General features: G+C 38.4%; 1 protein-coding gene across 2 annotated transcripts; it reads left to right on the plus strand.

Annotated features, from left to right (window-relative positions):
- The first annotated feature begins 500 nt into the window (after positions 1-500).
- On the plus strand, positions 501-22,265 carry PPM1K (protein phosphatase, Mg2+/Mn2+ dependent 1K). 2 transcript variants are annotated; one of them, XM_016203232.2, is made up of 7 exons: positions 501-651; positions 6,489-7,007; positions 8,297-8,397; positions 15,731-15,896; positions 16,028-16,172; positions 17,173-17,307; positions 19,652-22,265. In XM_016203232.2, exons 2-7 carry the CDS (start codon positions 6,568-6,570, stop codon positions 19,781-19,783), a joined length of 1,119 nt encoding a protein of 372 aa, XP_016058718.2. In that variant the 5' UTR covers positions 501-651; positions 6,489-6,567; the 3' UTR covers positions 19,784-22,265. The 2 variants fall into 2 exon arrangements, with proteins under 2 accessions (XP_016058718.2, XP_087682733.1); XM_087826607.1 differs by lacking the exon at positions 501-651 and having other exon boundaries at positions 6,248-7,007.
- The last annotated feature ends 363 nt before the right edge of the window (positions 22,266-22,628 follow it).

Consider the following 22,628-nt stretch of genomic DNA (forward strand, 5'->3'; position numbering starts at 1 on the left):
CATTCGCAAGGGATCACCAGGCGCCTTTTCTCTTACGAAGAGCGCTGCGCTGTGAAGTTTTCCAGGAATAACGAGGAACCAGGTGCCTTTCAAGCGCCCCGGCCCAGGCAAAGCGCTGGCATTGTTTTTGGTTTCCCACTTCTCTCCGCTACCGCCCCCCAGCCCCCAGGCGACACCGCCGCCGCTCGGGATCGTCTACCCCGCGGGGGAACGTCTCCCGGCCCCACCCACCGCCGAGGCGCCTCCTCATTGGCCTCGCGGCGGAGGCGTCACGGCGACGGGCGACCGGCCCCCGCAGACGCAGCGCCGCCGCGCTCTGCTCCTAGGGCCGCCGGGCCAAGCTGCAGCCGCGGGAAGGCTCGTTCCCGTCGGGACCTGTGATTGGTGCTCAGGGCGTCGGGTGTTCAGCGCGGATTGGCCGCAGCGGCGTCAGTCAGTGGGAACAGACTCCCCGCCCCGCCCCCCAGCTCCATCTGGCCCACTGCGGGCGACAAATTCTCGAGAATTTCCAGCAGACCAGCCAGTGGCTCTTCGGTTTGCTCCAGAGATCAGGAACAGCGGAGAAGTCAATTTTCTTTACCAACCGAGAAAGCCCTTCCCCCGACCTCCGTTAGCTAATTAAAAAATTTCCAGGCACATAACCATCACGAGGTAAGAGTCTAGAGAGTGCATTTCATTTATTTGTTAACCTTTTACGATGTGACTTCTAGGCCGGCTTCCCTCCCACCGCCCCCGGGCCGCGGACTGCGAGTAGACGCGGCCGGGCTCCCCAGGCGGGAAAGGGAAATGCAGGTTTAGCACCCCAGTCACCTCAGTGCGAGCCCCGCGGTCCGCGTCTCCCCGGGTTTTCTGCGCCGCCTTTTCCTCGCGAGGTCAGGGGCAGCAGGGCCCGCCGGCTGCACCGCGGGAAGCGGCCGTTTCCTGCCGAGACCCCGGACTCCGCCTTGATTTTAACCGGGGGCTGGAGGCGCCCACAGAGCCAGGGCGTGGGGCCGAGTCGGCGAGAGGACAGGACCCCTGAAGGGACGGTGGACGCGGGGCTGGGGCCTGCCCGCGCGCGTTTCCCTTTCACTAGGCCCCTGGGCTCCCGACCCGAACCCCGCACGCGAGGGCGCTGCAGGGGGTCCGCGCCGAGCCGCCGCGGCCGGCGGAGCGAGACGCGGGCGGCCACGCGGGATCTGCAGGCGGGGAGGCGGCGGGAGGCGCTGGGGGAAACCCCGCCGCCTGCAGCGCTGCGCGGGCGGGAGGGTGTGCCTTCTGCCGCTCGTCACGCCGGACACTCGTCGGTCACGGGGGGCGAGCCGCGCCCACGGCCCTGAGCTGCGCACGGGTGAGCTCTTGCGGGGCTCGGAGCCGAGAAGGGCGCAGCGCGCCTGCGTGGGTGTCGACGCGAAGACTCGGATTTCGCTTTGCGAGGGGAGTTCAGTCATCTCAAGGCCTGTGGCTGGTGATGTCTCTTTTAGCTGCAGCTTTCTGTGGATGAGAGATGTCACAGGCGGCGACAGAGACGGGGCTGCGGTGGACAGAGTCAGGGAATTTGGAGTTTCTGAAGCTCCCTTAGCCTTTCCGAGCTTTAGACTTGGAAATGCGTGACAGGGCCTTGTAGTCCTCCTTAAACCGCACCCCCCACCCCCCCCCCACCCCCCCCCCCCCGTCAGTGCGGCGGAAAGGGGAAGGTTATCCTGTAGTTTCAGAATAAGCGACTACTAAAGTGACAGGTTGTTATTGTGATAAACAGCAATGGTGTCGTGCTCTAGGGAAAGAACAGATGCAGCTCTGTAATAAAATATCTTAGGAGTAATTTTTGAGTAGTGAGATCTCGCTAATGATTTTTTTTTTTTTTTTCCTGGCAACCTTAAGTCACTCTTCGCTGACCACTAACACAGGCACTTCCCTTGGCTGCAAGCTTAGAGAGGAAGAAGAGAGGACAGGTGCTGGTGCTGTAGAATAGAATGTGAAGGAAAATTCTTCAATGGAGTATAAAGGCACAGGTTTGAAATAGCTTGAGTTGTAGCCACATGAACGAAAATGTTTTAAGTGGTTTCTGTGGAATGAGAATAGTGAGTACTTCTCACTGCTCCCATGTTCTTTTCTCTATGCACACATCTAAACACAGGCTCCCGTCATACCTAAGGGGAGTCATCTGGGGTTTTTGTTGTTTTTCCCCTTGTGTAGACTCACACGTTTTCTTTCCCTTCCTCCCAGCCAGGGTACTGATAAAGAAGAGTCCCAATTTTCTTGAAGTACTTTCTGGAGCGGTTCATACCGTTTACATTTATTGGGATGCCTTGGTTGTTTTTTTAGAAGTCGATTAAAAAAATTGGCTTAACAATATTAAAATTACCTTGTGTTTCCAATGGACATTACTGATGTAAATATACCTATGTACCACTTTATAATGGGCAGATAAGAAGAATTAGAAATATTTTTGAGGGAGGGGTAAATCTAAGCACATTTCAGTAGTACTAATTCTTAGAACTCCTGAATAATTTGGCATGGATTTAAAGTGGCAACATAAACTGCCTTTTTGACCTGCTTTCAGCAGTCAAGAGCAGTTTAACGCAAAGCCCAAGTGCACATTCCTGCCTGAGACAGTGAGTGCCTTCCTGCTCCAGAAATAAACTTGGACAGCTCTGAGGTGTTTAAACCATTGAGGGATTATAACATGGGAGTGAAATGAAGCCTAAAATTGGCATAGCTATCTTGTGGCTCTATGTGTGGCTTTTCTTCACACCCCTCTGTTTTTAAATCAAGAAATGACTTCAGAAGTTTACTACAAACCAAATGTATTTTTTTCCCCTTCCTGATGCTTTTCACCTGAGATTTCTTACTCTCAGGATGTGGGTTTTCACCAGCAATTTTATGTAGAATTTCTATGCCTCACACAATTTTCAATACTTCCATTTAACCGGTTGCTGAAAATCCCCATTCCCTCACCCCCATCAGAGTTGTTAAATCAGGGGCCAACTATTTTTCACTAGTCAGAATTCTGTGTCAAGACTTCAAAATATCAGATCAGCTAGTTAAAGCATTGAGAAGGAAGATGGAGCAGGCTTGGTCACACAAATCAATATGAAAATTATGAAAAAGGAAAGTATTTTCAATTTCTTTAGTGATACCATGTATAACATATAGAGTTTTGTGTATATGTGTGAATTTTAAAAAAAATCATGTGATTAAAGTGAATTTGTGAGCCATACATTTTTGTTTTGGTTGGGAAATAAAAAGGAATTTGGAAAACAGTTTGGTCTAAGTGGACAATTGCCCACTTTCCCCCCCTTTTGGTATATGATGATCGATACAATTTAGGTTGCTTATATAAATAACATCTGTTTTGTAGCTGGGATGCCAATCAAGTTTTTATCTTTATTTCTTGCTTAAAATAGTTTTTAAATTTTATTTTTGCTAGTAGAATATGATGCATAGCATTACACTTTCTTGTGCTCTTAGTCCATTTAACTTTTACTGTGACGTTTTTGTGTCTTCAAATGGCTTTCAAGCAGAGTTACTTCTGCCCTTTGACCCTATTGGATGACTTTGACTTTCAAAGATTGTATATAAATGTTAAAATGGTTTCTCAAAAAAGGTTGCCTTGATTTTCAATTGAGAGATTGGCATAAAGGATTCTTGAGTAACTTTTTTAGTTAGCAGAATGATAAATGCATGCCAATTTATAATTGCTGAACTGACAAATAATAAAAATATTTCTTACGTGTTTGTCAGTTTGCTCTTCACTCTTTTTGTGATAAAGAACATGGATTGCTTTTTTAAGAAAAAGGCTCTTGTGTGTTTTTCACATTATAAGCTCTACTCTCTTTACTGCTAGTTGTGCATAGACCTTTCCATCGGCAGCTGGAGAGCTGCTGACTGATTCCTAGTTTGAAGCAAAGGAGGAAAAATTTCTTGATGTGCAGGTTTAGTTAAAAGCTGTTATTTAGCTTGGGAACACAGGTCCTCTTTGAATCGTTTCCTTGGGAATATGGGGGAGATTAGTATGATTTAGTTATTGCTTTTGGAAAAGAGAATGGAACCACTTCTTAAGACTAAGTTTCCTGCTTGCATAATTGATGTTGACCTAGTTATGTAAACTAGCTATGTATCTGCCTCACATTTCATCTGTGCCGATTGTAGGCCTTGAAGGAAATGTTTCTCTGTGACTATTCTGCTTACCTTCTGAGATGACTGTGCAGGTAATAAATGAGGAAGGAGGCCAGGTTGATGATTGATTTTAGTACTGTGGGAGTAAAGAAACAGCCCAGCTTGCATTTGGTTTCATTCTTTAATGTTTTCAGCGGATATTGTTCCCTGCTGAGAATGCAAACCTTTTCATTTCATTTCATTTCATTTCATTTCATTTCATTTCATTTCATTTCATTTCATTTCATTTCATTTCACTTCACTTCACTTCACTTCACTTCACTTCACTTCACTTCACTTCACTTCACTTCACTTCATTTTTTATATTTGGAGGATAGAGAAAGGGGGAGGGGAAGGGACAAGAGTATACCATAAAAACTGCAGAACTTTGTTTAGTATTTATTGTTTGTAATTTTAGAGTTCTTGTTTGAAGCAGGTGCATGACTGCTAAATGGCCTGAAGCTGAATATGGCATACATGCTTTTCAGACTGAAATCAAGAGTACTTTGCTAATTTTTGGTGCACTCTTCAAATATGAATGAGTCTTCTAATCAGTGCACTTAAAGTTTTTACTTTTCTCTAAATGGTGTAAAGCTGCTCCGTGAATTATCTCCATCAATAATTAGTACCTAGTTTTCTTACTTGCTAGATTGCATTATAGTTTGACATTTCTCCACAAGTCATCACCTTTATTTGACAGTTATTGTTGCTGAATAAAATATAACCTTCAATCAGAAGCAAAGGAATAAACATCCCTTCTTTTATAATGGAATGTGTTACGTCTTTTAGATACTTGATAACCAGAGATGCTGTCTCCACCACCTCCAACATTGTCATAAAAGAAGTGAGTTTTAATCTTTTATACATGATATCAGCTAAAGGCCAAGAAGGAATGGCCTCCTAAGTCTTCTATGATAACTAATTCATTGTTTGGGTGGCCATCTTTCTTCTAAATACCATAAAGGCAGGGCTCATGTCTTTCATTACTTAAATATCTAGGAGTGTTCTTTGGAACCTCGTCCTATCCATTTATTGCTTTACTCACTGAAAGGAGTAATGGCCCTTCCTATACATAGCTATACTGATTTCCAAAAATTTATTTGAAAATGATTGTTTGAAATCTGTAACACATTTTATTATAGATTCACTCAAGCTGAACTTTGTTGTTGTTGTGTATGTTTGTGCCTTTTGGGAAGATCTATTTTTTCAAGCTCATTTTTTATTGTGAAATAATTCAAGCATATAATTGAGAATAACATAGCATCTGTATACCCTCAACTGGCATTATCAAATCTTAATTTCATGCTGTGTTTTCTCAAGTTGGTTTTTAATTTATAAAATAACAGAACAAAGTACTATGGAGATGAATTTCTGCTTAGAACTTTATTTGTGTGGAAAACTGCCAAAAACAGCTCTTTCTGCTATGGTGTAGGAATTCCTCCTGATCATACCCCAGGGAGGTTTTAGGATTAACTTTGGTACAGAGTCCAGAAGTGAGGGTGCAGAATAATTATTTCAAAGAAATGTAGTTCAGTCTCTGGTGCTATCTCCCGCTGTAGTTGCAGGCAGGGCAGTGAGTGTGGGTATGCTCCTGGGGTTGAGTGAGAGGCGAGCTGCAGCTGTTAATGTAAATGCATAGATCAGTTGCTCATAAATCAGGGTTGCTGGTCCCCATGAGTATCTACCACAAAGGGAAACATCAGAACTGGCTTATTGCCTCTAGGAGTGTTTGCATGAACCAGTGTATATATGTAAAGTTTGGTAAGTGGAGAAGTGTGAAACAAAACAAAGCTTAGATCCTGGGTGTGTCTTTGCTAAGACTGGGGTGTCTTAAGGTACAGAACTATTATAAACATGCTATTAACCAGTTATTTTTCCTTCTCTTATTTCTGTCTCTTGTAAGAGACTTTATTAGTAATATTTGTCCATTTTCTTCAGAGCAATGGAGTTAATAGGGGGAAGAATATTTATTTATACTTGTATTCTGTGTTCCTGCTACTTGAAGTGCTGGCCTGCTGGACCAGGCAGGCATCACCAGGGAGCTGGTTAGAAATGCAGAATCTCAGGACCCCACCCAGAGAGACTGAGTCAGAATCTGCATTTTAACAGGATCCCAAGGTGATTGTAGGTTAAAGCTTGATTCTATATGATATGTGCACACTGCCAAAGTTTTATAGAATTTAAACTCTGAATAGGGTAAATAGTGGATCATTTTTTATTCTCTGTCCTTAGAAGTTGGCTGTTAGGTGCCACATTCTATAATGCCTTCATTTTTGGTAATCTCTAATAATATATGAGTTATATTCAAAATTGCTGATAGAATCTCTCTCTCATTCTCTCTTTCTACTTAGTTGCATCATTTTCCTTGAAGACATTCCATTATTGTTCGTTGACCTTTCCCTGACTACTGGAGTCCTTTGGATTTGAGTTATGTCAACAGCTGCCTTGATTACTTTGGTTAGAAGTGGTGGGAACCAGATGAGAAGGAGAGTGCTGCTAAGCTCCCGCCTACTGCAGGATGACAGGCGGGTGATACCCACATGCCACAGCTCCACTTCAGAGCCCAGGTGTTCTCGGTTTGACCCAGATGGTAGCGGGCGTCCAGCCACCTGGGATAATTTTGGGATCTGGGATAACCGCATTGATGAGCCAATTCTGCTGCCACCCAGCATTAAGTATGGCAAGCCAATACCCAAAATCAGCTTGGAAAACGTGGGCTGCTCATCACAGATTGGCAAACGGAAAGAGAATGAAGACAGATTTGACTTTGCTCAGCTGACCGATGAGGTCCTGTATTTTGCGGTTTATGATGGACATGGTGGACCTGCAGCTGCCGATTTCTGTCACACCCACATGGAGAAATGCATCATGTATGTTCAGTGATTTTCACCCTTGACTTTGTAGTTTGCCTTATGCTTCATGTTTAAGCTTTCACCTTTTGGCTAAGATGTTCAGTCTTAATGTAGTTATTTGAATGGTTTTATAATTGTTTTATGAACAAGCAGTAGCTTAAGCATGCCATTTCTTACTGATGATTATTACCATTTCAGAAATACATGTTTTAACAACTCCCCTGGTGATAGCATTGACCATGTTAAAGAACAAAAATTCAACTGAGCAAAATTTTAAATATCTAATTGGCTTTATTGAATGATTCTTGAATTTAGCATCCCATTTAGCAAATAGAAAGGAGCTCGACAATATAGAAGGCTCTTGTAGGCCGAGGAGAAAAGGGACAAGGAAAGAGCCGAGCACTTCTTCCTCTGAGTAATGAGAAGGGCCCGTGTGTCAGGCTCCCTTGTTTGTGCTAGCCAGAAGGTTCCAGACTGACCAGTTAAGATCACTATTCCCAAGAAAGGTTGGAACTACAATTGAGTTAGGTTTTAAGCCTTGTTTTGATGACGTGGGCTTAGCACAAGTCACTCCATTTTGGGCCTGTTGTTTCTTTTAACAACCAGAATCTATGTTACTTGATTTGTGATAATTTCAAGAGAATTAACGTAAAGTACGTGTTCTCATGTATTATAAGAGTCTATCGGAAGCATTTTACTAATGCATGGCACCTAGCTCTTCAATAAGTAGTAATTATACTCTCAAGTGGCATGAATAGCTTTGAATACTTGTTGAACATAGCTTTAGATAATTGGCATTAGTATGGGGAAATGCATTTAATGTGGGTGTTTTGGAGCTCTTTACATAGTTTATTTAATGCAATTACTATAATGTATTTTTGAGGATCACACTACTGCTAGCATTAAAAGAGAGGGAAAACGTGACAGAATTATGGCCATGACTATTTCTTGTCTTCCTGTGCATAGTTGTTCATACTGTTCACTAGTTGAGTTAAGCATATTTTGCTTATCCACAGAACTCAGTGACTTAATTTAATATGAAGGAACTTGACCTCTCAGGGTTGCAGTAAGGATTAATCTTTTAATATGGGAACTTGGACTTTTACTTTAGTGTCCTTAGAGGCTTTATCACTATTCCTCTCACGTAGTAGACACTTAACTAACACCTGAAAGGCAAGCCATGGAGGTCCGTTGTATGGAGTGATTGCTAGCTGGAATGACCTGAAGGAGGGGAGAGGAGAGGAGAAGAAGAGGAGACAACTATTGTAAAATGATTTTTTGGGGCTCTTTTTTCCCTCCCCACAAAGGAATTTGCTTCCTAAGGAGAAGAACTTGGAAACTGTGTTGACCTTGGCTTTTCTAGAAATAGATAAAGCCTTTGCAAGTTACGCCCACCTGTCTGCTGATGGTAAGTAAAACAATCACATTCCTTAGGGTCCATGGGAATGTCTGGATAAAATGGAAACAATTTAAGCTCTTTAGGGGTGGGAATTTTAATGTAACTGCATTTGTAACAATAGTTATGTGGAAAATGATTTTATATAAAGAACCGCTTTAAGTGCTGTTTGGAATACAAACTAATGTTAGTACTTCACTTTTAAATGAAATATGTATATTGGAGAATTTTCAGAAGTTGAAGCTCCAAAATGGTTCTGATGTTGAATTTCAATTTTAAAAAGATTAAAATTAAAAAAAAATCTGATTGCATATTTTATGGACAAGATACCCATCCATAGAATGAGAGGGTTTATTATTTTTGTTTCTTTAGATGAATCTGAGGAGCAAATAATTGAAATACACTATAGGATAATCTCATCTAGCCAGGACAGTAATGTCAGGCAAGGAGAAAATTGCTCATTGGTCCTAGATGGGAAAGGACAATGACTAACTTACACTACTTTGTATAATTAAAATGAAGATATATTTTCTCTTACTTCTTAAAAAACTTGATCTTGCAGCTTTCCTGTTGTAACTAGTTATATTTTTTTGTTTTGTGTGTTAAATACAAGGTGAGTTTAAAATTTTGTGTACTGTTTGTTCTTAAATATTAAAAGTAAATGTTTCTGATTTTGACTAAATTTATCAGAACCATTTCAGGAAACATAGTTAATGTTTTCTAGTTAGCCAGCCCCCATAGCTTTTGCTTATAAAGTTATTTTGAAAACTTCTGCAACAACCATACAAATGTATGCCTATAGAATGAAAATAATCATGCAGTAATATTAACCTATGTTTGGTTCATCCTTTTGTTTAAAGGAGTTCCAAGTGCACCACAGAAATGTCATTTTCATAATTTTCTTTTGGAGTGCCTGGGGATGGAAATTACCCCCAATTCCCAGATAAGGAACTGAAACTCAGAGAGAGGTAAAGAGCAGTTATTTGCTGGGGTTTTCCTGGCAGCCACTGTGGCCCCTCTCATGGGCATATTTAATAATCAAGATTAGAGAAGATGTCTCTAGGATGACTCAGTAAGAGAATTTCCTGTTTGCTTGTTTTTTAATTGATTTGAGAGAGAGAGGAAGGGAGAGAGAGAAACATTGATTTGTTGTTCCACTTATTTATGCATTTATTCGTTGCTTCCTGTATGTGCCCTGAATGGGGATCGAACCCTCAACCTTGGTGTATCTGGACGAACAACACTCTAACCACCTGACCTACCTGGCCAGGGCTTCCCGCTCGTTTTTGAGAAACTTTTTATTATCATATGCCTCAAAAAAGCATTAGAGTCCATCTCTTTGTTCAGAGATTCATTTTCTCATTTGTGCATCATTCAGGCCGATTTTCTCCGTTATTCCTTTGGACTTCTCTTCCTTCCAGCTGGCCCCTCAACTTATGAAAAATAGGAGTTGAGAGATGGTAAATTTTAGGCATATGATTGTTCTTAATGGATAAAATATTTGGAGAAGAGGACATTAAAACACTTTCTGGTCACTTTATTTTTATAACTGAAAATTCCTATCCACTTTGGTCTGCTGTTTCCTCCGTAAGCGGATTGTCTGTATCTCACACTGGGCCCGGTTTTCAGAAGAGAGTGTGCAAGTGCAACGTGGGGCTGTGGCTAGCAGCCCTGAGCACAAACCCCTCACGGGTGCCGCCAGCCCTTTTGTAAAGGATCTAATCAATGAAGAGGCTTAAAACAATGATAAATTCAGTGTTAAGTAGAGCACCCCTGTCATTTATTAAATGATAAATTATAACTAAAGGAAATTTAGAACTTAGGGAGAGAATTTACTTAACTTGCTTAAAGATGCCTTTCTCATATGAATAGAGGTTGTTCAAAGAAATTAATTATAAAAAATGTAACCCATTTCTAAAAATGAAATAAAAATATATTTATTTATTTAATTTAGTTCCTTTGCCCCATGCTTTGAGTTAATGATCAGAATTTTCAGCCCTGGCCGGGTGGCTCAGCTGGTTAGATCGTCTCCTGAGACACCAAGGCTGCGGGTTTGATCCTTGTGCAGGGCACATGTAGACTCAGCCGATGAATGCATAATAAGTGGAACGACAAATCGATGTTTCTCTTTCCCTTCCTCTCTCTAAAATCAATTAAAAGAAGACTTTCATAAGATTCTAAAATTTATTTTTCATTTAATGACCATTTGTTTGCAAGTATAATGGAGCAAGTCAGAATGATGCTTAGTGTACTATTAAAAAAATAAGGTCTATTAAGGTATTGTTGTTCTTAAATCTTATTTTGTATTTTTATGGATCAGTTAGTCTGTATTTTTTAGTAAGTATTTTGAGAACAACTTTAAAAATCTTAATAAGTTGCCAAGGCTTTAAAAAGTGGCAAAAATTGCCAGTAGACATTTGGGGCGTATTTTGTCAAATGTATTAAAGCCACTGAAAATAGATGCTTTATGTTCTTTAACTTTTCAATTTTGGGATTAAGAAAACCCCTAGACCATATCAGATTTCAAAGCTATTATTTAAATTAATTTATTTTTTAGTTTTAAATAAGAACTAAAGCAGTGTCAGTATTATAACAGAGGACAATATTTTTTCTCAACATAGATATGGTTAGGACTAGTATTAGTTAAATAAAATTGTGAAATAATGGCAGTTTGCCCTCTCCAGTTTCTTTCACCTTTTTTTTTTAGTTAGCATCAGCCCCATTTTCTCCTTGAATGATTCCTGTGAGTAGCTTGCATGTGGGGACCATGCTTATTCAGTTTTGAATATCCGTTGTTCAGCACCCTGCATAGAATCTGGAAGGTACTCAATTGAATTGAACTGGTCTCCAGTGCCTACTCGTCCTCACCAAAGTCATCATAATATATTAGTTGATTATCCTATAGCTGATTTAACAAAATTATTTGTATTACATACGTGTTTCAATGAGTTATTACTCCTGAGTGGATTTGAATTTTAAGTAGGGGAAACCTGAAAAAAGATTGGTTTAACCATAGGAATGAATCACTAATAGTGGAATTTCAGATATAAATGGGATGTGTGCCCCTCGATCATACTGTATTAGCTTGCTTAAGAGAAAGTGAAAATAATAAAGTGAAAATAAAACATTCTCATCAAGACTTTAGTCCAGCCCTGGCTGGTGTGGCTCAGTTGGTTGGAGTGTTGTCCTGTGGACCAAAAAGTTGTGGGTTCAATTCCCAGTCAGGGCTCATACCTAGGTTGCATGTATGGGAGGCAACTAGTTGATTAAAAAAAACACTTTAGTCCAAAACTGTCACATCTGCATAAAGTACTTCAAATGATACTGTTAGCATTTAAAATATTTATTATTTCAGTATAAACGGGATAGTTTGAGAATAAAATCAGAATTCCACTTATGAAGAAATGGCAAGACTCTTGGCCCTAAGAAATTGCTTGCTATTTTTACTGATTTGTTGATGAATTTTGAATTTACCCTTATTTACAAATAACTAATTTCATCATCATCTTTGAAAATTTTTATATTCAATTTATACCAGTCATGTATATTTTTGCAATTAACCAGCCAGTAAATTCAAATGATCCCATTAGTCTATTGCTTATGAACAAATTGTCACTTAAACCAGATGGTAGAAAACTTAGATTGTAATCCTATATATCCTATAAACTCTTCAGAGTGTTTCTAGATTGCTAAGGTTTGAAAGCAACAAAACTTCTCAAGAGACAAATGGATAAAAACGAGAAGACTTGCTCTGACGTTCAGAGTTGGAGATGGTGACAGCATTGTGAGTCTCATCGGAAACTTCCATGCTCTTCATACTATGTGATCTCTTTATGGAAGAATTAAGCCACACCGTAACCGGTGTTAGAAAGGCAACGTTTTTGAGTACCTTCTTATGCACGGGTAGCCAAAAGAGAAAAAAATAAGGATGTCATTGAAGAGATATTCTTATTGTGCTTTTACTGCTCTCAGCTATTACTTTAATTTTGGTGTTCATGAGTCACACATCTCCCGAACACCCATTTTTAATAAATATTGAAACTGTATTGGTTTATACATAGTGCTGTTTACACAGTTTAATAATTACCAGGGGGAGGTGGGGGTTATGCCTTGAAAAGTACAGCTTTTACTCTTTCTGTTGCCATTCAAAATCGTGATCATTTTTGTTTTGATGTGTTGACCTGCAACACTGGGGGAAAGAGAGAGCTGCCGAAACACCCACTTTATGAATTATATAAAGCTCAAGAGCTCTACTAGCCTTTATTTAAACAATTATTCTACTGGAAAAATGGCTTCTAGATACTAAACCCCTGCATTGAGCTTCATTAACAACTGTGTTTCTCTTTGAATCTGGTATAGGAGGTGCTTTGATTCCTCCTTGGTATAGATTTTAATCTCTGTAACTTGGTGGTATATTGTAGTTCACACCTTCTCTAACTATGTACTGCTTGTCAGATACAACAAATACTGTATTCAATGCTATACCCTGAATTTTCCTTTCTGTTTTTGGGACAATTCTGATATCGCTACCAAACAAATATACAGTGCATTTTTTTCAACTCAATAAAGGTACTGCTTTACTCCTCCAGACTGAGTGTGTGCTGTGTGAGAGTATATATAAGTATGTAGATGTGTGTCTATATCACCACTGTGTGTTTTGTTACACATGCATTTGTATATGGCTTTTCCTGTCTTGGGAAGCCATGAAACTAAGACGTATTGCTCTGTGATGAGAAAATAGACTCGACTACAAAATACCATCAACATGTGCAAACTGAGTTTTGGAATCTTTGATTTGGCATCTCCTGGAATATTATGTAATTTGCAAGTGAAATTTTCACCAACATAAAAACCCTTCCCCTTATTTTGCAGCTCTTTCTCTACCCTCCCCTGTGTTGCAGGTTTGTAATGTTTGAGCACAATTCCTGGGTGAATTTCCTATTTGCCTCTGTGCGTGTTATTTGTGGCAGAGAACTGTGCCTGCTCAGCAGCTCTAGACCTGGAGCCCGTGGACACTATATGCTGGGCTTCAGTGGAAAGAGGGATCAGCTTAATTTTGTCCCAGGTGAAGGAGTCCGGCGGTTCCTAGCCTGGACTACTGGAAGGTTCCCACATCCTCTTTGTCCCATTAGTTGAGATGACTTGCAGTAGAAAATGTCCAGTGAGTGTTAAGAACTTATTGAAAGATGTCTTAGTTTTATAGTTTTGTTGTTAGGGCAAAAAGTGAGAATTTCTACTTTTATATTAAATGATAAATAAAATAAATGTTGACTTAATATTTATATGCTTAGATGCTTAGCAAACCAGAATCAACACTTAGTTTTGAAAACTTTCCCTTAAATTCTGGGATTTTGGAACTGTGAAGCTGGGTAGGTAAAAATGTAAGCTCTTTGAAATTCCTAGGTGCCAGAGCCATGAATTATAATCCTAAACAGCTAAACTTGAAATTGTCATTTATGAAATTTTAACTCTTTTGATGTAGCCAGTTAAAAATCACTTTTTAATAAGCTGCTGCTGACAGTTTAGCCAAAGGAGAGGAATACTAATCTCCCTGGGTAGATAGCATCCGAGTAAATAAAATACCTGAGCTGTTCTCTTGCCAGGCTCTTCCAATCATTTGAAAATATTGCAGTGGTTAAACTCTCAAGATTCCATTGTATAGTGTTTTGGAAAACTCAAGTTAACATTTGTAATATAAAGATCACTGATATGCTAAAACTTTTATACAGTGATGAATATATTTTAGCATTGCCAAGATATTGTTGCTTTCACACAACAGTTCCAAAATCAAGAGATAAATGGGAAGATAGTAGAACTATGAATGCTATTTCTTAATAAAGTAAATTCAGCATGGATATAAAAGGTTAAAGTAGGCTTTATTCATGTTTTTCCATTTTACTTTTCTGATTAAAGCAGGCATTTTAATATACTGATTGGAATCTATATAATATATAATATACATATTATATATAATATATATAATATACATATTATATATATATATTTTATATATATATAAAATCTTTCCAAAATGCATTACTGGTGAAGTTTTTTAAATTGTCTCTTTAAAAAAATTTTTGGCTAGATTGAGCCTCAATCAGTGAAATCAATAGCACTTCATTTTCCCTAAATCTACCTTTGAAGTCAAAATCCTCTTTGGATTATCACCTGAATTTTTTATTTAGATGCTCTAAAGAATTAACCAATACAAAAGACAATACCTGCTTTAAATAAGTTATTTTTTTTCCTATTTCTTCCAATTTGCTTTACTTTTTAGCCCATAATTTCACAGTATTCTCTCTTGGCAAGGCTCAATACACTTAAAATTTTAAAATAAGTGGTAACAAACTGAGAGCAGATACCGTTAGAAAAATTCAAAGGAAAATGAAAAAATGCAGTTTTGGATGGGGTAAAGGAAGTAGTGGTGAAATCAAGCCATGTAGTATTTAATTTTGTTATTGGCCACAGAACATTAATATTCTTGGAAAGCTGTAGACTCAGGGCATAACCATGAGAGTAGCACTTGGCAGTACAGTCCTACACTTGGACAAAGATGAATTGTATTAGATCTTTCTAGAGCTAGGAGTGTTAACCACACCAAGCTTATGGGAAACCAAATAAATCTCACCCCCCCCCCCCAATTTTCTCCTAATAAAATGATGGCTGTAACTTTGTTTCATGGCTAGGACCACAAAGATAAACAGAAAAGAATGTGAGCCTTTAAGCATTTTAGGACTTTTTTTTGGTAAACATTTATAAAATTGAAACAGTTGTAGATGGTAAGAATATAAAATATCACTCTTGAAGAGCAAATGATATGCCCTTGGCATATTTTGCTTAGCCTGTTAACTGGTAATACTTCCACAGGATAGGAGTGAGAAATGGAAGAAAAAACCTCTGAGTCTGTATGTTGTAGAAAAGTTGGCTTGCCTGAATGGGCTCAGTAGACCTAAGTCACTCTGACTTACTAGCCAATCTAATTAACATGTAATGCTTTTAATTCTGGCACCTGATGTACACACAAAGGTGTCATAATAATTATAAGTTCATGTCAGTTCTACTTGTTATAAAAAGAGCCCATTTGGGGACAGTGATGCATCATTTACCAAATTAGGATAGCAACCTTTTCTGTTTGCATGGAGCCTTGTTACTGAATCAAATACTTCTTTCTCTGCATGCTCTTACTTACATAGTTTATTTGCATTTTATTTGCATAACCCTAGTTAAATGAAAATGATACATTTCCGTATTAGCTTAACATGCCTGTATTTTATTTTGTAATGGAAATTCTGTATCCAGTTATTTGACTGTCAATAACTTGTGCTCTTTTTCATAATGTTTACAGCAACCGTTCTGACATCTGGGACTACTGCAACAGTAGCCCTGTTGAGAGATGGTATTGAACTGGTGGTAGCCAGTGTTGGGGATAGCCGGGCTATTTTGTGTAGAAAAGGAAAATCCATCAAGCTGACCATTGACCATACTCCAGAAAGAAAAGATGAAAAAGAAAGGTACCACTTCCAACTGATGAGGGTTTTTTTTTTATATCTACTTCACAGAAATGAAACCTTGCATTTTAAACTCATTCCATGCTTAAATCTAACCTTACCTGGATTTCTGGTCTTAACTTTTTCTTGACCAGGATCAAGAAATGTGGTGGTTTTGTATCTTGGAATAGTTTGGGACAGCCTCATGTGAATGGCAGACTCGCGATGACAAGGAGTCTTGGAGATTTGGATCTTAAAAGCAGTGGTGTGATAGCAGAACCTGAAACAAAGAGGATTAAGGTGAGAAAGGACTTGTAAACACTTGATACACATGCGAGGAATGAATGCAGGTGTCTCCAGCTACAAGTTTTCTTGGAAGCCTTAAGTGAAGCCAAAATGTCTTTTAAAAGGGAGTCATTAAGGGAAGAGTAGAGAATCTTTTCAGAAAATATAAGATGCTACCTTCCAGGCCTACTGTCTGATGACATGTTTGATTTTGGTTTCACTGCGCTGTGGAATTCTGGTGGAATGGCCCTCCTGGCCTTCCTCACCTGCACCTGATTGATCATGTAGCGTCACCTCCGCTTGGGAGCTAACCCCGACTTCCCTTTTCTACCACGCTAAATAATCGCTTCACCTCTATTTCTGTGACATTCTTTGCAGTTACTAATTAATGTCCACATTACCCTACTCGTCCCCCAGCACACGCCCAGTCTCGAGCTGACACTTCCCTCTCTGCAAGCCCCGTCCCACTCTAGAACCTCGCACAGTGTAGTATAGGCTTCTAGTAATGGTAGCAAACGTTTGCTAATTTACAGAATGATTTCATGTCTTATAGATAGCCCACTTACATTTATTTTCTCAAATACTTACATAGGGTTGACTATGTGCCAGGCTCTGTTCAAAATAGCTTCTACTGCCCCATTTTATAGAGAAAACAAATCTAGAGCATATAGAGCTCAACTTACCTGTGTTTGCCCAGCAGAAAAATTAGAGGCAGGTTTCAAATTTGGGAAGCTTGGCTCCAGAGACAGTGCTTTCAGCCATTACATCTTGTAGCTTCTGGCATTCAGCCATCTGGCTACTTCCTTTGTGGTGTTACTAAGTAAATGTTAGGTTTGTCCTTGGTGGTTAATGCTAACTGTTGCTACTTTTGCCCTAGATACAAGCCTTCCGCTTTCACTCTGTGTTTGCCTACAAGCTGTAAACACAGACGACCACTCAGCAAACAAATCAAATCTTTGAATTATGGAGATTATTCCAAGGCTGAATAATCCTATGAATTTGGTTCTGATTGCAGCTGCATCATGCCAATGACAGCTTCCTGGTCCTCACTACAGATGGAATCAACTTCATGGTGAACAGTCAGGAGATTTGTGACTTTGTCAGTCAGTGCCATGATCCCAGTGAAGCAGCTCATGCAGTGACTGAGCAGGTGACACACTGAACTGCTAGAAAAGTCCCTGGGGTGGGGGTGAGGTGGGGGTGGGGTGGGATGGGATGGGAGGGGTGGATGCTGGAGGGGGAGGAGAGAAGGGCAAACCCAGGTGCAGGTTTTGGTGCAGCCTGGAGGGGCCACCACAGACCTGATTTTCTTTGAAATCTTGTATTTTAGCACCAGCATTACAAGAATTTTACACTTGACTCCATAATATTTCCAATTTAAAACATTTTTACAATTCTACCAAGTAGTTAAGTAAAATTAGAATGCCAAGAAAATGTGCTATTTTTTTTTGGCTTTGTACACATACTGAAATAATAGTAGCAGCAGATAATTAATTATAATATTAAATACTAATATCACTTACTGTGTGTCAGATACTTTTCTGTTGATAGATATTTGACTCGTAATCCTCACAATGACCCTCTGAGGTTGGAGCTAGTATTATCTCTTTCTCATGGATGAGAGAAACTGAGGCACAGAGATTGAGAAGTTAAGTAACATATTCAAGGTCACAAAACAATTAAGCTGCAGAATGTTGTCTTTAGGGCTTCAAACTGACAACCAGTTTCCCAAGTCTAACTACTTGACCATTAAATTAGACTGCTCCAAGTAATCACCCAATATAGGAACACTATAGCATGTCAACTTCTGGTTTCTGAGAATGGGTGTGGAAAAAACACACCAAATACAAAGAAGTGTATGGATGTGCTGTGTGCCACTGTGTGAGTCAGAGCTAAAATTTGGAAGCTGGATAATACCCAGTAGAGAAAATGTAAAATTTCCATGTGTTGTTTAATATTCTGGGTAGATAACTTTTTCATTTAGAACCATCACTAATCATTAGAGGCACTATTTAATTCAACAGTTACTTTTGAATTTCCTGATTTTTTACATTTTCAATTCTGGAGCCAAATTTGGTCCAAACTTTTTTTTTTAAAGAGTTTAAAGTAAAAGAGGGTTTATTAGTGAAGGAGTAGGACAGAGAGAAGGTTACTTCACAGGTGGGGCAGCACGGCCCAAATTTTAAGTACTAATATTTGAGATATTACTTAAAAAGCGTTATTTGCTCAAAATAAATGGGTAAGCATGAATTATTCCCGTGGTCACTATGTGTGCTCACGAGATTAAGAAAATGTGCCCAGTTTCATTGATGATCACTTCTTTCCTAATTTCAACTTCCTATCTTGAGATAATGTGTTCCAATTCATGAGGGCAATGCTATTTATAACGACTGCCTGGCATTCCACTATACTGGTGTACCACGAGTCATTTAACCGTTCCCCTAGTCAGCAAGTTCAGTTTGCATTCCCTTCCCCCTATTGTAGGGGGGACACTATAATAAACATTCTTATTTCTATTTGTGCATACCTGTTTTCTTCACGTATGATTTTCTTAGGTTAAAGTCTTATAAGTAAAGTTGCTAGGTAAAAGAATAGGCAGTGTTCTAAAGCGTTTACTGTTTGCCAAGGTGCCCTCCAGAGATATTCCCATTTACACTTTACTAACATGTTTTATAGCTTGTATTTCTCATCTGTGTACAGCTCGTTTTTCCCATTATCTCATATGCATGCTTGTCTTTTTCATGGTTATTGTAAGAACTTGTTATATATTAAGTATAATAGTACTTTGTCTGATGATGCAAATTCCTTTCTGTCTTTCAATTTGTTTGTAAAATTTTTTTAAAGCTCTTTTATCAGATATTTTGAGCAACCCTTTCCTTCACAGTTTCAGCCTGAGGCTGTGAGGTCTTTTGAAATACATTCATTGTTAAATATAATCCCAAGTACTCCTTACAATGCTGACTCTCTCATTTGCTGTTTGAATTAGTTTCTGAAATTGATTTATAGTTCGCCTACTGTAGGAAATTTAGTTTATGCCACTTTTCAATTTTGAAGGAAGTATAATAAACTTTCTTGTAGTTATATCTTTATACACGTCTACTTCTGTAGGTTATTATTTCTTTAGGCTAAATTCTTAGAAACAGAATTGCTAACACCTTGTGAATCTTTACGTTGTATTAGTCCCTATGATAATTACTTTACAGGTATTTCTTCAGGAGCTGCATATCTTATACCTTAGTCCACTGGTGTTTCTATTGCAAAAATTGCTGCACTTTTGTGGAGTATAGTTAATATGGTTGTTTTGGGTCATCTATTATTCTATGTGCAAGCTAATAAACTGGGCATTGGTACATGGTGAAAGAATCACAAACCACTGTGACATAACTGGGTTAGTAACTATGTTATATCAATTTGACCTTCCACAGGAAGGATGATTTCTCTTTGTACAGACTCTGATTTCCTGTTTTTCTTTTCCTTCCTGCCAAATCTTGCAGGCAATACAGTATGGTGCTGAAGACAACAGTACTGTAATAGTAGTGCCTTTTGGTGCTTGGGGAAAATACAAGAACTCCGAAATCAACTTCTCCTTCAGCAGAAGCTTTGCCTCCAGTGGACGATGGGCCTGATTGCTTGCTGGGACTTTGAATTTCTGTGCAACAGTTTTTCACTAAGTACATAAAGAAACTGATAATAGATTTGAAAAATCAGCTGTACCAGAGTAACCCTGTGATTCGCTAGATCAGTACACAAGCCTGTATAAACCCAGTAACCATTGACATAGTAGTTTTTCAAAAATACCGGTCATGTTTATGTTCAACTGTATGTACGCAATAGAAATATATGTATCATTCAGCTAATGTGAGTCTCTAAGTTGAGTGAGCATATGAAAAGTGGTTTTGATATACTTGCTGAATGTTAAATTTCTAATTTTAAAAACTCTTAGGCAGCTATGAGTTTCTTTTGATCACTTTTCTTTATCCACTTAAACAGGTTCTTCAAGTTCTTTAATAGTAGTAGTATTTCGACAGCTCCTCAATGTGTTATCAGCAACTGTTTTAATTTTTTATAACTGTACCAAGAAGTTAATGTGAAAACTGAGTTCTCTGTTATTATATTCCCCAGGTTTCCCCTCTCCCCCAATTCATTCCTATTCTGTAGCTAAGAATACTATAGAGACATGACTGTTCCTTCATATCAGAAAAGAATGCACGGGCTAAGAGTCCTATGGTCAAAGCTTACAAAGTCAAATACCAATGGTATCAAGTATCTTGTATAAAGTTTCATTTGTTGTCTATAACTCTTTCGTATATAGTATGTTTATATCACGTTTCATATAGAGTAGGCAAGTTGGATAATTTGTCAGTAATAATACCATATTGACCGATACTGCTACAGATATAGCTTGAGGTTTATGTCTCCTTTTTTGCGTATTTCTAAGATTCATAAGAAAGGATAAATCTAAAACATTAAAATATTCTATATTTCAGTGTGCTATGTAATTTAGGAGTATAAAACTATACTTCCTTATATTTGCATGTAAGTTTGCTCTTAAAATGTGAATCTCTAAATGTGTGTTTGGAATTATATCTGCAGCTTATTTCTGCAGACAGTGTAAATTTGTTATTGTGTGAGTGTATGCACATATGTATATTTTGGAGTAACATAAAATTTAAAGGGAACAATCCTGTATAGCTCCTTCAACAGTTAGCTTTAAATTATTGATATGTTTATACTTAGGGTCTCTTGACAGACTGAGGGCAGTTTTATAGTGGAGAACCAATGGTTATTGGCAGGTGAGGAAACATTAAAAATGGCTATAACGAGATATTTTATGGTGGGTGACTTATGTGGAAAACCCAGGAACAGAACCAGCATGTTGAAGCTATATTGTTATATGGTAATTTGCCTATAAAATAGGATGTGAGAAAAATACTGTGTTAAGAGTGACATGGAGTTTTGTTGTAGAAACAAAAGAAAAACCAAAAAGATAAATTTGGTATAGTATATATCTCAACTCTCAGCTTTCAGGGTTGACCTTTTTTGTTTCTTTAAGTTTTATCTAAAGGCTTATTAAGAAGGAAGAGAGCCCAAGATACATTGTTCACATTTTCTCACCTTTTTTGGGAATGGAAGAAAATAAATCTTGAGTTTTCCAGCTTATATTAATCAGGAGTTGCCCTTTAGGAAAAAAAACCAAAACGGTAAAGAGATGTTTCAATTTTTTCTTTCAAGGAAGTTTGATGAAAGAAAGAAAAATATTACAGGAAAGGATATAGTCTCCTATTTGTTGTCTGAGAAGTGAGGACCCAAAGGTAGAGTAGGAAAGCTGGAAAACTTCCTTGTTCTTTCTGAGTCAGGTCCTGGAACATAAATATGGAAGCTACATTTAGGAGCATGCAGAATTTCCAAACTAATAAGCAAACAGAAACTCTAAAGCACAAAATAATATTTAAAGATGTAAGTTTATTTTTGTTTTGAATTCTTTACATTACTATTTTTCTTTTGCTTTAAAAATGAAGGGTGAGAGTGATGTTAGCAAGTTCAGAGGTCTAAGGGTCACTGATGCATTGAGGTGGACACCTGCCAGGTTTGACAAAGAAATTTGTAAGGTGTGCAGGGTTGATCAGCCTTTGCTCTGCTTTACCTCAGAAGCTCTTAAAACCCAAAACCAGTTAACTTTCACTAAGACATAAAACATACTTGTGTTTGTTTTTCAAGCCAGTGTTGAAGGATAATTTGCAGATTATTATAATCCATAGAAGAAGCATACATGTATTAGGCTTCTAATTAGGCTACTATTGGGAATTGTGCAAAGGGAAATAAAGACTTCTGTAGTGATTTTTTTTTTTTAGTTATAACTAAATTTGCCATGTGGCTATTACCATGTGGATTTAGGTATGGTATAAATTACATTAAGGTAATTAAACTTAAATCAATTGTATTTAAGTTTGCCTTTCATTTATATGTAGTATATAAATTGTTCTTCTAAAATGTGTTGTTAAATTTTATTTGCCAATGTTTATTTGGTAAAATTACCTTGAAATTGTGATTTTTCATAAATTAAGTACCTTATGTATTCAAAAGTAAATGCCATCCTGTTCCATCAGCTCTTCTTTTGTTACAGATCTTTGTGTTTAAGTGCCTCAAAGTCTGATGCTTCCCCCCATCCCCCGAAAAAATACAGTTTTGGAGGAATCAGTTTTGAATCTCTGTACTCTATGATATGAACTTTTCTTGAATTCCAACCTTTAAAAATAATTACTTACTTGAAGAATTACTGGCACATAATCTAAATAGAAATTATTTTTTCAAAGTGGAATTTGGTTTTTCTTTTCTTTTTTTTAGAATCTTGGCAGACAGTGAATAGACCTATGCTAACTCTTAAATATTAGACAGGACATTTAGTTTCTAAGAATGAGCAAAGATTTCATTTCATGGTAATATGACAGCAAGGCAATGCTTCAAGGCAGG

Source organism: Miniopterus natalensis, chromosome 1, assembly GCF_054644295.1.
Source record: "Miniopterus natalensis isolate mMinNat1 chromosome 1, mMinNat1.hap1, whole genome shotgun sequence".
NCBI lineage: Eukaryota > Metazoa > Chordata > Mammalia > Chiroptera > Miniopteridae > Miniopterus > Miniopterus natalensis.

What these genes read in the sequence shown, in the direction of transcription:
- PPM1K (XM_016203232.2), top strand. Translation starts at nt 6,568, where the DNA reads ATGTCAACAGCTGCCTTGATTACTTTGGTTAGAAGTGGTGGGAACCAG. An exon ending in CACATGGAGAAATGCATCAT is followed by an intron (nt 7,008 to 8,296) that starts GTATGTTCAGTG and finishes CTCCCCACAAAG; the next exon opens with GAATTTGCTTCCTAAGGAGA. An exon ending in CTCATGCAGTGACTGAGCAG is followed by an intron (nt 17,308 to 19,651) that starts GTGACACACTGA and finishes CAAATCTTGCAG; the next exon opens with GCAATACAGTATGGTGCTGA.